General features: G+C 50.8%; 2 protein-coding genes across 2 annotated transcripts; one reads left to right on the top strand and one right to left on the bottom strand.

Moving 5' to 3' along the window:
- Positions 1–1,024: 1,024 nt before the first annotated feature.
- Positions 1,025–8,190, top strand: RBM22 (RNA binding motif protein 22). Its single transcript, XM_059483509.1, has 11 exons — positions 1,025–1,114; positions 1,855–1,908; positions 2,813–2,842; positions 3,880–4,012; positions 4,278–4,378; positions 4,542–4,714; positions 5,246–5,446; positions 5,930–6,094; positions 6,502–6,590; positions 7,096–7,227; positions 7,871–8,190. The coding sequence occupies exons 1-11, from the start codon at positions 1,061–1,063 to the stop codon at positions 7,999–8,001; spliced, it is 1,263 nt and encodes a 420-aa protein (XP_059339492.1). The 5' UTR covers positions 1,025–1,060; the 3' UTR covers positions 8,002–8,190.
- A 709-nt stretch (positions 8,191–8,899) lies between these two features.
- On the bottom strand, positions 8,900–15,415 carry MYOZ3 (myozenin 3). Its single transcript, XM_059483946.1, has 7 exons — positions 15,252–15,415; positions 14,272–14,358; positions 13,803–13,966; positions 13,482–13,556; positions 13,232–13,379; positions 12,787–12,958; positions 8,900–10,352 (listed from the first exon to the last, which is right to left on the bottom strand). The coding sequence occupies exons 2-7, from the start codon at positions 14,300–14,302 to the stop codon at positions 10,190–10,192; spliced, it is 753 nt and encodes a 250-aa protein (XP_059339929.1). The 5' UTR covers positions 14,303–14,358; positions 15,252–15,415; the 3' UTR covers positions 8,900–10,189.
- Positions 15,416–15,471: the final 56 nt, after the last annotated feature.

The raw sequence follows: 15,471 nt of genomic DNA, 5'->3' as shown, positions 1-15,471 counted from the left end.
GGAGACTGAATTACTGAGAAGTGCATGGCTGGTGCAGGCAGGTGAGATGGCTCTTCCTGCAGAGCATTCCCACTTCAGACCTTGACCTTTGTTAAACATTTCTGAGGGGCTTTGACACGCTGCTGTGCTGGGAAAGGCTTGAACACCAGCCAGCCATGGCCCTGTCATGATGCTTGTGCCATGGCTCTGGCAATCCTCTGCATGGAGGGGCAGGATGAGGCTGCCTGCTCTCTTCGGGGGTACTGCAGCCCCCCAAAACATCTCCCTTAGCTCCAGGAGCCTGCTGTGGTGTGCTGGGGGCTCACAACTCACAGCCCGGCCCTGCAGCGGGTCTCAAAGCAGCGAGGCATCACGTTTACAGCTCTGTGTAGGTGACACACAGATGTACAGCATGAGTTTGAGATTTGTAGTTAGTAGTTAATGTGTAATGCTAGTGCCTGCTGTGGCTTTCCCTGTCCGGATAACAAAGCACTTCACCTCTGGCCACAACTTCTCTGTTCAGTAGCCAAAGCAGCTGCTGCACTTGGACACCACCACAGAAAGACCTCCCAGGACCCAGGCCTGGAGCTGTGCCTGGGGTTTGCTGCAGGCAACGTGACCTGGGCTCTTGTCACTACAAACAAAGGGTGCACTGGGCTGTGGCGCTCTGAGCTCGGCGAGCTGCTCTCCCCTCCCCGCAGGTGCTGTAGGCCATAGGAAAGGAATTGCGTGTCCCTGCCCCTGTCCCTGCTCCCCGACAGGCGCCTGTTGCCTTGTGCTTGACGTCGTGTAGTGACCTTCAATAAACCACACGTGGCTCTCGGATTCAGTGCGCTGCCTCTTATTCCAAAACAATCGTTATTTAAACAAAACAAAAGGCGGGGCTCCCCCGTCCGTTCCCAATGGTCTCGTCCCCGTGCTCCCCCCCTTCATTTCTCGTGGTCTCGCCCGTTCAGCCGTGCCTGGAGCGCCCCCTGCCGCTGTGACGTCACCGCTGCCGCAGCCCGCCTTTTCCGTCACGGCGCTGGTGGAAGTGGCGTCACTTCCGGCCGCCGCCTGCCGGCAGCGGAGCGGGGCCGCCATGTCCACATCGCTGGGCTCCAACACGTACAACCGGCAGAACTGGGAGGATGCGGTGAGCGGGGCGGCCGCGAGGGGCCGGGGCAGCCGGGAGGGGCGGGCCTGGGCCGGCGGGCTCGGCTCCGCCGCGGGAGCGCGGGGGGCGACAAGGCCGCGAGGCGGGCGGAGCGCGGGGAGGCGGCCCCGGGGCTGGGACCTGCCAGGGGGACCCGCTGCCGTCCCTGGGGACCCGCTGCCGTCCCTGGGGACCCGCCAGCTGCCGTGGGGACCCTTCACCCGCCCTGGGGACCCGCCAGCTCGGCTGAGGCTGTGCCGCGGTTCCCCGGCTCTCCCCGCGGCCCAAAGGGAGCGAGCTGCCCGCCGCTCCTTCCCCCGCGCCGCCCTGAGGGGCTGCAGCAGCTGCGGGGCCGAGCTGGGCCCCTCGGGTGCCCCTGGCCGCGTCCCTTCCTGCTGAAGCCTCCCCAGAGCGGGCCCAGTGCAGGCAATCGCTGCTGAGGGATAACGGGGGCGGTGTCGCCTGCTGCAGTCCGGGCGCTGACAGGTTCACATCTCAAGAATACGATTTTTACTTGGTTATTCTAAGATTTACTCCAAGTATAATAGCCGGCAGATTATCATTCTGCAAGAAGCTGGGCCTGGGTCATGGTTTGCAGCTCTCCCAGTGTCTCTGAAACCATTTGCATCTTTTAATCTGTCTGATGAGTTAAACTAGATAATTTTTCATAGTGTGACTTGAATGCTGTTGTGGTGGCAGAGCTTGTTAAAAATTCCTGATTTTCTTCTTGCTCCATTCAGGACTTCCCTATCCTGTGCCAGACATGTCTTGGAGAAAATCCCTACATTCGGATGGTAGGTGCTTGTTGGGCCCTGCAGCCCTTCCCTCTCTCTGTGCTGGCCCTAAAACTGGGTTTGGGGACTGAAATAGGGCCAGGTACAGGAGGAGGTGCTGAAATGAGCACACACTGCTGAACAGCTGGTTCTGCACAACAGGATCTGGTTCCAGCTGTTGTTGGTGTGTAATATCACAGTTAGAGGTGTGATTTAAGAACAAATCAATGACAAAGGAGAGAAGATGATCCAGTCCAGTGTCTGGAGTGCAGGAAATGGTAGAAAATGAAATTTTAGTGTTGGCAATCTCCAACATGGACAGTTGTGAGCTGCTCAAATTCTAATAAGTGCAATTTCTAAAATGTGCCAAATACCCACCTCTAAAATTAAGTTAAAAGTGGTTTATGAAGGTAGTTTAAATTCCTGTTTGTTTTCCTGGGTTTGCTCTGTGCAGGGTGAGTCAGTCCATGTTCTGATGCTTTTCTCTGCCTGGCCTGGTTGCCCATGACCTACATTGACATTATCTCCTTCATATTCATGTTCCACAAATTTTCTCAGAGAGATTGGTTTGTTCTTATGAAACAGAACCCTAATGCTACTGTGGGGGATATTTCTAAACCTGTTTGTTTCTATGGGTTATTTAATGTAACATCACCTTTCCTTAAAAAGAGCTGATAATGCTCCTTTTCATTCTCACCTTTCATCAGTACAGGAGGTGGGACTTGAGGTACTCTGTTACTTGAAAGTTTCTAAACCAAAAGTGTATTGAGAGTATTTAGAATTTATTATTTTTTGTCCTGTTGACTTCCCAAGGTGTAAACCAAATACATAGGGATGAGTGTATCTAAATGCAGCATAAATATAAAAAAACCTACTGTGTTATCATATCAATGATATGTTTCATTTTTATTTTTCTATATTTCAGACCAAAGAAAAATATGGAAAAGAATGCAAGGTATGTTTGTGTGTTTTGAAGAAAGATTGTCAAAATTGGTGCAGATCTAGGAACAATCCATTTTAATGATTAAAAACCTGTCAGCTTCAGAAGAGTGCTTATCTGGGTTAACTTAAAATATTTATGTAACTACTTAAATTTTTAGGTCGGTCTACTGTGCTTGTTAGACAAAGTCAGTTGGTTCTAAAATAGTAAAATTATTGAGCAAATCCTGAGTTTGTCTAAACAAGTTTTCATGTTTATCAAAATGAGGTTTTGCAAATACTTTTGTACTATATGTGAAGTTATTGCAGGATTTTAAATGATCCATGTTTTCTTGGGTGAGTTGGTTGTTTTTACTGAGAAGTGCAAAATACCTGGAGTTTGGGTTTTACTGTGTATGTTATTAATGGCTATTTGGTGATTTGTGTTGGCTGTCCAAGAAATAAGCCACAGTTATTTCCAAGAACAAAAAATACTCAGTGTTGCCTGGACTGAGGGAAATTAAATTTTTGCCCTTTTATCAGTTTTCATCTGAGGTAGAGAAAAGGTGTAATTTGGAGTCTGCACATACTGAGATTGTATTATGAGCTCAGGCTGTACCTGCAGAGGAAGCAAATACATCATTCCATGAGATAAGAGGGAACATCACTCTTCTGCACCAAAGCTCTCATGACCTCCTGCAGGTTGCTGCTGTGCTGGTGCCTGATGTACTCATCATTGTAATTCATCTCTAGAAGCTCCACACTGACATCACCTGGAATCAAAGAGAATTTATTTATCTTTGAGTAGATCTGCATTTAAATAAAGAAATAAATAAATGCAATAAATAAAAATAAAAACAGCAGTCAAAAAAAAACCAGCTTCCCTAACACTTATTCCTGTCAAAGTAAAACCCCAATTAGAAACGAGTTTTTCCTGAGCTCTGAATTTTAGCTTTAGGACAAAGAAGTTGTGTTTATGGTTTGGAGAAGCTGGATGGGTTTGGAGTGTGTTTCCATGCAGGAGCAGACAGTAGCTGTGTGCAGGGTGAACCAAGTGCCCCCTTTGTGTCCCAGATTTGTGCCAGGCCCTTCACGGTGTTCCGCTGGTGCCCCGGCGTGCGGATGCGCTTCAAGAAGACAGAAGTGTGCCAGACCTGCAGCAAGCTGAAGAATGTCTGTCAGACCTGCCTGCTCGACCTGGAGTATGGTGTGTACCCAAAAACCTCATCCAGGACAGGGAGCTGCCCTCTGAAACGGGAGCTGGTGGAATCACTTTAAATGTGTGCATGTAATTGGCACTGCACAGTCTTTGAGATGAGCAGGTCTTGTCTCTTCAGAGGTTCAAGGGCAGAGTGGTTTCCCTGAGAAGCAGATGATTTACCTCTGGTCACTGCAGGTTACAGAAATCACTCTTTCTGCTCTTTCAGCTTGTTCTTCATATGGATTGGTTGGGGTTTTTTGTTTCATTTTAGGTTTGCCTATCCAAGTCCGGGATGCAGGACTCTCCCTTAAGGATGAAATGCCTAAATCTGACGTCAACAAAGAATACTACACCCAGAACATGGAGCGAGAGGTGAGTGTAGCCAGCCATGATCATGGTTTTTGTGTGCCTGTGTGTAGGGAGGAAAGGGCAGCAATGACCTAGCTTCTCTTAAGACCACTTGCTTGCTCTGATTCTGTGCATTAGTGTTCAGTGCTGATATGCACACAATTATTTGTGTTCTGCCTGCTTTTAGATAGCCAATTCTGATGGCACCAGACCAGTTGGTGCACTAGGAAAAGCTACTTCTACCAGTGACATGCTGCTGAAGCTGGCCCGAACCACTCCATACTACAAACGCAACCGTCCTCACATCTGTTCCTTCTGGGTGAAAGGAGAGTGCAAGAGAGGAGAGGAGTGTCCCTACAGGTACAGACACAGCTTGGACAGTCCATCTCTGCACCACAGGCAGATGCAGCTTCCCTTGGAGATGCTGCAGTGGGCAGGAGACACTACAGTGATTTGGGTCAGGGCAACACTTGCATCCAGTGCCAGCAAATGAATCTCTGTGGTGGAAGTTGGTTTGTGAGAAGTTGGCTGTGTCCTTTACCAAAGCAGTGACTGCAGCTCTTCTCTTGTGTAGTCAATTTTTCCCCTTTGTGGCGTCAGTCCCCTCAAGCAGAGATCTTTGTATTTGAACAAGAGGCCGTTTCAAACCCAGCTCTTGTGTTTTGTAGTGCTGAGTGCTGAGCTGTCAGAAGCACCATTCATTCAGAACTTGACGCAGTCCTGGCTGCAGCTGAAGTCTTCAGGGCTTTGTTCCATTTTGGCATGTTTATGTGGACAGGGTTAAGGATATAATTGACCCGAGGCTTTGAGAAGGGAAACTGGCAGCTACAGTAATTTTAATCCATTCAGTCATCCCTGATGTTATAAAGTGCTTTGTTTGCTGAACCTTAGACATGAGAAACCTACAGATCCAGATGATCCTCTGGCTGACCAGAACATCAAGGATCGTTACTATGGAATTAATGATCCTGTAGCTGACAAACTTCTGAAACGAGCATCAACTATGCCTCGTCTAGATCCTCCTGAGGACAAGACTATTACTACACTGTATGTTGGAGGGCTTGGAGATACCATCACTGAATCAGATCTCCGGTATGTTGGTGAATTTGTATTGCCCTTGCCTTTTTGTTTGACACTTTGATAATGGCTCTTCAAGTGAGGAACAAAAATAAATCTGGATTTCAGGTTTTTTTAATGGGGAACTGGTTGGTGGGCAAGTGCAGAGGAGTGCCCTCTTGTTGGAGAACAAGCAGGCACATTTCAAATGCTTTGATTAAAATGTATCTCTTTAAAGATGAGCCATCCCTTTGTGCTGTTGGGGATACTGTGTAACCCTTTTTACAAGGAGGTCCTGTATCCTCTAGCTAGCTACTGAGAGAAGGTGCTGCAGAGCTTTAATTGCTCCATAATTGCATGGAGGCTAATTATGATTAACTGATTGATTATTGATTTCTAATGATTAGTTCGAGCTGGAAATGGAGAAGACAAAGTTTCTGAGCATGCCTATCTCACCTGCTCTATACCCTGTGACTGGGAGGAGTGGAGAATCATAATACATTTTTTTGTCCCATACAGAAATCACTTCTACCAGTTTGGGGAGATCCGGACGATCACGGTGGTGCAGAGGCAGCAATGTGCTTTCATCCAGTTTGCCACCAGGCAGGCTGCAGAGGTGGCTGCTGAGAAATCCTTCAACAAACTCATCGTCAACGGCCGCAGGCTCAATGTCAAATGGGGAAGGTAAGTGTGGGGGGAGGAAGCCTTGAGGATTTGCAAGTTCTTCTCTCAGTTTACAGTCTTGACCACCAGGATTATTATGCAGAAGTTGATACTTGTTTGGTAAATATTTGGGGTCCTCTTGCATTTTGGTTTTATTTTTACAATGGGATCTGGCTTGGAGATGACACAAACAGCATAAAGGATTTCTTGGCTGAGGATTATGGATGAGCTTTGGTAGCTTTTTTCCTAGTCCATCTCCTGTAAACACTGTTTGCAAACTTGGTACCATCTGTCTGATGTTCTATGAGTTTTTCGTCTTTGGCCTGAAGAAATAGATCTGGAATAGATAGTGTGAAGCCACTGTGACGTAAATATCTCCTTATCCTGCTTTTCTCATCCTTGCTCTCAAACTTTTGTCTGTTTTTCAGGTCCCAGGCAGCAAGAGGAAAAGAAAAAGACAAGGAAGGCACTACAGAATCAGGGATAAAGCTGGAGCCAGTTCCAGGACTTCCTGGAGGTAAAGGAGTTGTATTCATCCCTGAAACACTTAATGCTGACCCACTTCCACCAGTGAGACTGCTGTTAAACTTCCAGGAGCAGTGACAGTTCAGGATGGTAGAGGCTGTGGTGAGCCCAGAGCAGTTACAGGAGGTTTGCAGCACATCCAGCTGGATGGGAGATGAGCTTTGTCTAGGAGCAGATCCTTGATGAAAAGAGAGTTCTTTATGTGATGAGTGAAAAGTTAAAGCTGAATTCAACTTCCTTAGCTCACAGATACTTGCAACCCACGCTTTTAATGTCCATTGAGTGTTGTGTGATGGACAAAGCAAAGCTGGTTTCAGATGAAGGAATGTGGTGACTGGAGTTTCAGGGCAGTTCAGCTTCTCACTCCAGTTCATACATGAAATAGTAAAAACAGTTTGCCCTTGTGAAAGCGTGGGTTGTGGTCCGTGTCTGAAGGCAGACACCTCTGCTTGTCTTGCCTGAGAGATTTTCCATAACTATATGTACTTTTTCTGCAGCCCTCCCCCCTCCTCCAGCTGCAGAAGAGGAGGCTTCTGCAAATTACTTCAATCTACCTCCAAGTGGCCCTTCAGCCGTGGTGAACATTGCCCTGCCACCCCCTCCTGGCATCGCTCCACCGCCGCCTCCAGGTACCTGTGCCTCCCCCTCCAGAGGGGTGTGAAATTCAGTGTTAGACAGTCTCTTCCTCCTGAGCTCATTTTCCTCATCCCTGATCACACAGTGTAAATGGATGAGCTAAACTGAGCTGTCAGCACAGTTTAATTGAACTGAGCTGCCTGTTGTGGTTGGTATTTGCTTGCAAATTCCCAGGCACGTTGATTACTGGTACCGAGACATACTCAGTGCTTTTGCTGGCTGTGTAAATGGCACATTAACCCAGACTTGAAAGGGTAATTTTGCAGATGGTTGAATGCTGGCATGTCCTTGGCTTTCTATATATCTATCCAGAGATACTTTTTTTTCTTTTTAATGGAATTTTGGACTCTCACAGATGTATTTGCTCTGCTCTGTGGTTGAGTAGGAAACATTTAGATGGGTATAAGAGACACCTGCCCAGTCCCCCCACCAGCTTTTATTTGTAAGGATGTGTATTGGGTAGGGATTGGCCCTAGTTGTACTGAAAAGAGGGCAGGAGTTTGGGGAGATGGGAGATGTGCACATTTGTGGGTTACAGCTGTCAGCCAGCTGTGGTATCAGCACTTTGAAGCAGCAGTACACACACAGCAGGTTTTCTTTTGCTTTGCCTGAAGCTGCCAACTTTTGTTTCTGCAGGTTTTGGACCACACATGTTCCACGCCATGGGGCCCCCACCTCCCTTCATGAGAGCCCCAGGCCCCATCCACTACCCATCCCAGGATCCCCAGAGGATGGGTGCCCACGCAGGAAAGCACAGCAGCCCCTAGCACGTCCTGCCACCCTCATCCTTGAAGTAAATGTTATTTTCTAGTTACCATGGTAGCACCATATGTTGAGCTGTGGGTGAGCTAGAGATGCCTTATTTCCCTGCTTGCAGCCACAGGGCAAGCTCAGCTCCGTGTCTCCACTTATAATCGGGTTCTTGATATGTCCCAGGTCTTTCTGTTAGTGTGGGGGGTGGGTGGGGGACAGACAGAAGGGCTGTCAGGGGTCTGTGGGTCTGGGGTACCAGAATTGCAGTACTAGCTGTGTATCCCATTGGCACACTTTTGAAATAAACTTCTGGAAAAACAAAACCAAACCCTTTTCTAGCCATTTGATATCCTCAGTTGGAATGTTATGGACTGTAAAAATGTAACCAGAGACTTTTCTGTCAGGTAACTAATGATGTATTATTCTAATGAGGTATTAAACCAGGACTGAATAGGAGTTGGAAAATGAGTTCATCAGACCTGCCAAACCCATGGCTTGGCCTTACCACTGTACAGAATTTTTCTCCCTCCTTTTTCCTGACTTCTTGGTTAAGAAAAGACAAGAAAACAAAGCAGAGGAGGAGTAGAACTTGTGGCACCACAGGCTGGCTTTCTATGGAGAAAGAGCTGGGCTTTGTGTATGGGTGATTAGTTTTGCTTTTGTCAGGGGAGAGCTCACCCAGGGTGTGTTGGACATGCTGGTGGATGGGAGAGAGCTGTGGCATTTGCACTGCTCTGGTCCAGAGTGTCTGTAGCCAGAACCTGTGAATGCTGTAACAGATTTGGCATGCAGGAGACTTCACATCATCCCAATTTATTTATTATTTCCAGTAACCAGCCAGTAACCCGGAGTGCCTAGATTCTGCAGATGCTGGACAAAGAGGAGAGAAATGGAACTGGAACAGAGCAGCAATTAAACATCACAGATTTATTGTTTCTAAGGAACAAACCATTTTTCTTTCTGCTTGCTTGCCCCCTCCTGCTTCTGTGGGAAACTGAGTAATGAAAGCTTCCCACCTGAATGATGTGTTGTGGCAGCAGAATCCCTGCGTGGGGTTTGCTCTGCACAGCGTTACAAACTTCACAAATGAGGCAGCTGCTAACTGCAATTTTACCACAACTTGCCCCATTTAACCACAGTGGTGGAAAAAGGAACTTTTATCCTGGTGCTTTTGGGAGTATAAGAAAGGGTAATGTTAAGAACCTGACAAAAGCAGTTGAAGGAAGCCTGTGTTGAGTCAGAGGTTTTTGTGAATGGGGTTCCCCAGGTATTCTGGTGACTGTAGCTGTTGTTAGCTGCATGTCCCACTGTGTGTCACTGCTAGAAATGTTGGTGTAGTTGGATCCTCACTGCTGATTTCCACATTCCCAAGAAAGCCTGTGCTTGCTCTGGAGGCACAGCTGTGCTGCTTTTCCTTCCCACTGGTGTGGAAGTTACCAGAGCACCCTGGCACATCCTCACACTGCTGTGGTTCTGCAGGGCCTATCATTGACCAACTACATGAAGCAAACCTGTCATAAGTCACTCAGAGAGCCTGGATTAGATGTTCAAGCAAGACATGCAAAGGGCAGTAGGAAGGGGAAATAGCTGCCAAGTGCTAGCCAGTAGCTTCTGGAAAACAGAGCACAAGTTTCCAACTCCCAGCATTCCTCTCCCCTCTATCATGGCTGTGCTGTATTGGTAAACATTTGTTGTTGTCCAGCCAAGCTCAAGGTAGGTACTTTAAACGTGCCAGTGCCTCAAGTAACTTGTTTTATTATTGCTCTTCCATTATCACCTCCTCTCTGTGTCCTGACTGCAATGACAGATGCAGAGCTGTCCTGAAGATGGAATTTCTCTGCAAAAGCACCAGGTGTGCGAGCAGGTCTCGTGTGCCAGTGAGGATGCAGTGAGGCAGCCTTGGTGTGTTGCAGCTGGTGGTGCTGCTGTTTTCCATGAGGCAGGGGAGAGGACAGGCTCTGTGGGAGCTTGCAGGGATCTGCTGGATTAACAGTGAGGGCTTGGCTGGTTGGCTTGGCACTGACTGCAAGGGGAGCTCAGAATGGTCCCACACTCGAGCTCATTCAAACCCCACTCAAAGATGACAACCCAAGCCCACCAGCTGAGCTTCCATGGAGGATTCCTGCCCTCCCTCCCCTCTCCTGTGAGCATGTCTGAGTCCAGTGAGGGAACCATCCGTGGCCATGGGGAAGGGAACACGTCCTACAGCTCTTCGCTCTCCGGCAGGATCCGCACCCAGCCTTGGGCCACCCTGTTGAAGTTGGGCCTGTGGGAAATCACCTCCAGCACACTCAGGTTATCCAGCTCCACGGTGGGCAGGGAGAACAGCTCACCAACCAACGCCCTGTCAAACGGGGCTGGGGTCCTGCAGCACAAGGAGAAGCACACTTAGTCCCAAGGAGAGGCTGGCCGTGTTGTGAAGGTGTTAGAAAAAACAAATTTGGATTTACTGAGCCCAGCACAATGTAGCAATGCCTGTTGCATTGCCTAACCCTCCTCTTCCTCCCCAGGACACTGTTAGAGCCCTGCCAGCCCACTGGGATGGTTCTCTGGTACAGAGCCCACCTCAACTCAAGCCTGAAGAGTGGGGTTTGATGCCTGGGTGTTGGTGGAAGTGTTCTGCACGTGGAAGGGCTTAGACTCAAACCAGTAACAGTGACAAACCCCTGGTCTTGAGAGTGCCTCATCTGCAGCTCCTGTGTCCTGCACAGGGCTGGGGCTGACACTGCTCTGGATCACACCAGCACATGCAGCTCTCTTGGCCCTGCCTCCATCCTGCCTTTTGGGACCGCTCCTCCTGAACAATGACTAACAGGAGGAGCAGTGTGGGGGCAAGAGCTGTCATCTCTTTCTGGAGAAATGTGGAAAGGGACTGGGGAAAAGTGTGCCAGCCCCCAAAAAGCCAAGAATGTTGGTTTTGGAGCAGCACATGGGGCTGAGTTATCAGTGAGGCAAAACTGGGAATGTTTGCTTTGGGAAGCACAGCTAGAACATTAATAACGTGGCACTGTTTTGCAATAAGAGGGGAAAGGCAAATAAGACAAGTTTGTTCTAGGAACTTTCTTTTGGGAAAAGACAGTCTTTGTCAAAGCTTGGTTTTCACTCTCTCTTAAAGCAGCACATCTTAGCAAGGTGGCCCAGGTTTTTGCATCAGTCTGAATATCTTAAATTGTGGATAAATCAGCCTGCTTTAACGCAGTTGTTGTGGAGATGGTGGACTTGCCCTTGCTCTGTGACCCATGAGAGAGAGCTGTGCTGGGATTCAGCTAGCCTTAGGCAAGACCACTGGCTTTTCGATAGCCAGCTTGTTCCAAAAAGTTTGTCTGTGGCTTGGTATTTGAACTGAGAAGTGATTTAAAAGCTTGGAAAATTGTGAAAAGCCCAGTTAAAAGCAGATTGGCTTTCTGAATCTTCCTGCCTCACTGAAGAATTAGAGGAGGTGGCAAGAGCCTTGGAGTTAAATTAGCATCCATCTGTATTAAATTACAGTTGAAGACTTAAAATAGAAAGGCAGTGTGTGAGAGGGGAGAAATGGTACAGGGTAGAGTATTATTCAGAAACATGCCCTTGCTTCAGTCCCTGTCCATAAATAAATCCTGAGGCAGAAACATGGCTAAATGTTGAAAGAAAAGAGCCAAGTGTCTGCAGCAGCTCCTTGTCCTCCCCCTGCAGCCCCTCCTTGGCTTTAACTCCTCAAGGACAGCCACATGGCAAAGCCCCAGGGCTGAGGGGGAGGAGAGCAGCAAAGGGATGGTGGTGGCCAGGCTCATCTTTGCTCTTTAGGATGGCTTTTCCCACAAGGAAAAGCCCTCACAGCCCCTTCTGCCAAGTGCTGAAAGCACAGCACGCTTCAAATCCAGCCCTGGGGAGCTGCTGCTGCTGTTGGCACATGGTCTGCTGGGGACCAGTGCTGTGTCCCAGGGGGAAACTCCAGTGGGAACTTGACTACTGGAAGGTGACTTTGGCCAGGCCACCAAAGCCAATGTAATTCCATCCTCATCACAGAGAATTTCAGGGAGGAGGACAGACAGGACTCTTTTTGCTGATTCCCTGGGATGATATTCAGCTTAAAACTTCAGTTCTCCTTGTTCTGCCATGGGCTGCTGATGCTTTGCTGCCAGCAGATCTCCATCTCCTGGATCCCCCCTAAACTCCTTTCCAGAAAGGAGATCTGTCTTGGCAGCCTTTGCTCCAGGGTCCCACCCTTGACCCCAGTGTAATTTGGGGGTGTGAGGGGGCACCAGCTGTGCTCCCCCAGAAGCAGCCAGAGGGCAGGGAGCTTGCCCTGGCCTGGAGGCTTTGGGCTCCAGCAGGTGCTTGGAAGGAATCTGGTCACCTCTTAGCACTCTGTGGGAAGATTAACCTTATACCCCCACTGCTTCCAGCAGCTGCTTGAATACCTTAAGGGAATTAGGAAAGAGACTTGGCACTGTGTCATTCCTCCATGCAGCCCAGAGCTGAGCCCAGCTGGGAACTGGAGTGATTCCTACTCCAGGGCCATGTTTGTAAGAAATGGTCCTCCCAAATTTCATCCCTCTCACTGAGGTTACCCAGTGAGATCAAGCTGCTTAAGGGTGTGTGAGCCCAGTAGTGGAGCTGAGAGGAGATCTGGGGCAGAGCTGCTGGAGGCAGCAGGGAGCCACAGAGGAGCTCCTGAGTAAGAAAAGAGCATCCTGAGCCCCTCTGGGGTATAAAGAGGACATCAATGGTTACATTTCCCTGGCAGGATGTTGGGTGCTCCTGGAGGCTCAAGGGCTTGGCCAAGGGCTGTTGTGGCTGGTGGTGTCAGCCCCCGTTACCTATTGAAGCTCCTGAAGTCCCACGCAGGGGGTCTCATGGGTGGCGGGTTCTTGCTGTACACAGCATTGTCCCTGTCACCAAACAGCTCCTGCCACGGGGACCGGTAGCCCTTGGGGATGGCAGTGGCATTGAACTTCTCATGGGGGATCTCTTTGAGGGGGCTGGAGTACCCTGTGCAGGGGAGAGACACAGTGTGGGTGCTGGGGCCAGAGCCAGGGGGCTGGGAACAGCCTGGTTTCTGCATGGCCACGGCCTGTTACTGGTGCAGGAATGAGTATCTCTAACATATATATATTTCTGTATCTATACATACATATTTGTACACATAAAATCTCTGGAGGAGGGTTGGGCAGACCCCTGAGCAAGCAGCAGCTCACTGCTTCCAGCCCCCTGTTGCTGAGATCACAGCAGAGCTGGGTTCAGGTGCAGGAAGCTTTGACTTACCTGGGGCCAGGGCACTGGGGTTCAGCACTTTGCTCATGTGCAGGACCTTCTCTGACTTCTTGGGTACTTCTGGGGGGCCACCTTGGGGTGATGCTGCTATGTGGAGCTCGGAGTGATAATTCTCCTGGCCCCCAGCATTTTCACCTGCCTGTGGAGGGGAGAATTAACAGGCACAGGGGGAGTTCCCCCTGCCCCATCTGGAACTCAGGGGGTGCTTGAAAGCACCTCAGAGCTTCCTCCATCTACTCACCATGTGCTCATTCACTGTTCCTTCTGGACCACCTTTCCCAGTGTGGTGGGACCCGCCTACCCCTTGCCCTGGGAGCTGCAGGAGACAGTCAGTGGGTGCAGAGGGGGATCAGCATGATCCCCCTCTTTCCTGGATGTTGAACCCCATGTTTGCCCATCTCCATGCCCAGCCCACCATGACATCTCTCCTCCCCCCTCACCTCTGCATAGCAGTCAGCCAACCATGGCTGCCCTGCAGAGAGACCACTGACCCTGGCAGGAATCAGGAATTCCTTCCCTGGAAAGGCTGCAAGGGCCAGGGAAGGGCTGGCCTCAGACCCACCTGCCTGGAGCCGCTGGGGTGCTCAAAGACAAAGCGCTGCACGCGCTTCTGGCGCTGCTGGAAGAGCCGGGAGCCGCGGTTGTTGGGCAGGGAGAGCTCCTCGATCATCAGGTCCTGTGTTGTGCTCATCTTCTTCCCCAGGTCCAGCTGGGGCTCTGAGGAGGCTGGAGAGCACAGCTACAGCTGAGGATGCTGCAGGGTTGGGGACCCCCCCAAGGCAGCACAGACCGTGTGTCCCCTTGTTGGGGTCTCTGCTCTGTGGCTGGGCCATTTGCCCACCTCAGGGACTGGCGTTTCCTCAGTGTGAGGAGTGCCAGGGAGCTCCAGATGTTCAAGCAGCCTCTCCCACCCTGTGCATGGACTGTTCCAGCAAAAACAGGGCAAGTGGCCTCAACCAGAGCTGGGTCTGGCCCCTAGGCAGGGAGGCCAGCACTGTCCTGGGGCTGGTGACACACCTGCACTCCCTTACCATTTTCAGGGCCCGGTCTCATGATGGCCATCACCTGCTGCCGTGCTCCTGGGGCAGCTCTGGGCGAGGGGGATGGATCCTGTCAGGCTGGAAGAGAAAGGCACTCCAGGAGTGACACCAAACATGGGAACATGTCAGCCCCAGGCATGCCCCAGAGAGGTGCTAGGATTCAGCTGAGCATCTCCCCTGGTCAGCATCACCCCTAAGCATCTTCTTGCACCGCTCTCTGTCCCCTTCAACAGACATAGGGAATGTTCATATCACACTGTCCCTCAGCCCCTGCCTGTCCTTCTTCCTCTCTGCCTTTCTTTAGGGCAGAAACTGTCCTCGCCCCTGTCTTTTCCCACAGTGAGCTGTTGTCCTTGTGCCCTAGGTGCCCTCAGAGCAGCAGGTGCTGGCCGAGCAGGGGCCCTGGCTACTGCCCCCCCAGCACCTCCGCCTTAGCAGAGCTATTTTCAGCTGCTGGCTCCCAGGGTGCAGGAGCTGCAGCCCTGAACCTGCAGGGAGATGGTGAGCCCAGCCAGCAGCAAGAAGGATCATGGCACCACTCAGCTGAGTTGCTCCAATGTGGAGAGGTGGCTGGAAACCAGCTCCAGTGTGAGCCCCCTGAGCTGCCCACCTGCAGCAGAGCCCTCCTGTGCTGCTGGGACACTCGGCTCCCCAAGTGCTGTTCCACCCTGTTTGGTGCCTCTGGCACTGCTCAGCTCGGGCTGATGCAGGGCAGCTTCCCCTGAGGGCCCTGCAGTGCCGGGGTTCCCGTGGGGCTGGGGTGCCTGGCACAGCTCCCTGCCAGCTCTGAGCTCAGCATTGACCATCCTCACAACGAGCCAGGGACCTGCACCCCATCCTTCCCTCTGCCCTCCTCCAGGGAGACCGTACCCTGACCCCCACAGTGGTGCTGTCCCCTTTTCCAAGGACATCCCCAAGCCCTGTGCACCCACCCACCTGCTGACCCCCACGTGGGGCCTCACCTTCCCTACCTGGCCAGGGGATACCCCAGATGCTTCTGGGGCACTGAAGATGCTTCTCCTGCTGTGCTGGGGATGAGGCTGAAGCCAAGCTGCAGCCACCAGCACCCGGTGGCCTCTGCTGGCCCTCCCTGGCCCCCTCAGGCTCCTGCTGCTCGCCCCAAGCCGTGCCGGGCTCCAGCCCAGATGCCAAGGTCCAGCCAGGGACAGAAGTTATTTCTGGCTGAGAAAG

This window comes from Ammospiza nelsoni, chromosome 16 (genome assembly GCF_027579445.1).
Source record: "Ammospiza nelsoni isolate bAmmNel1 chromosome 16, bAmmNel1.pri, whole genome shotgun sequence".
NCBI classification, from domain to species: domain Eukaryota; kingdom Metazoa; phylum Chordata; class Aves; order Passeriformes; family Passerellidae; genus Ammospiza; species Ammospiza nelsoni.
This window is presented reverse-complemented; position numbering and strand designations above follow the sequence as displayed.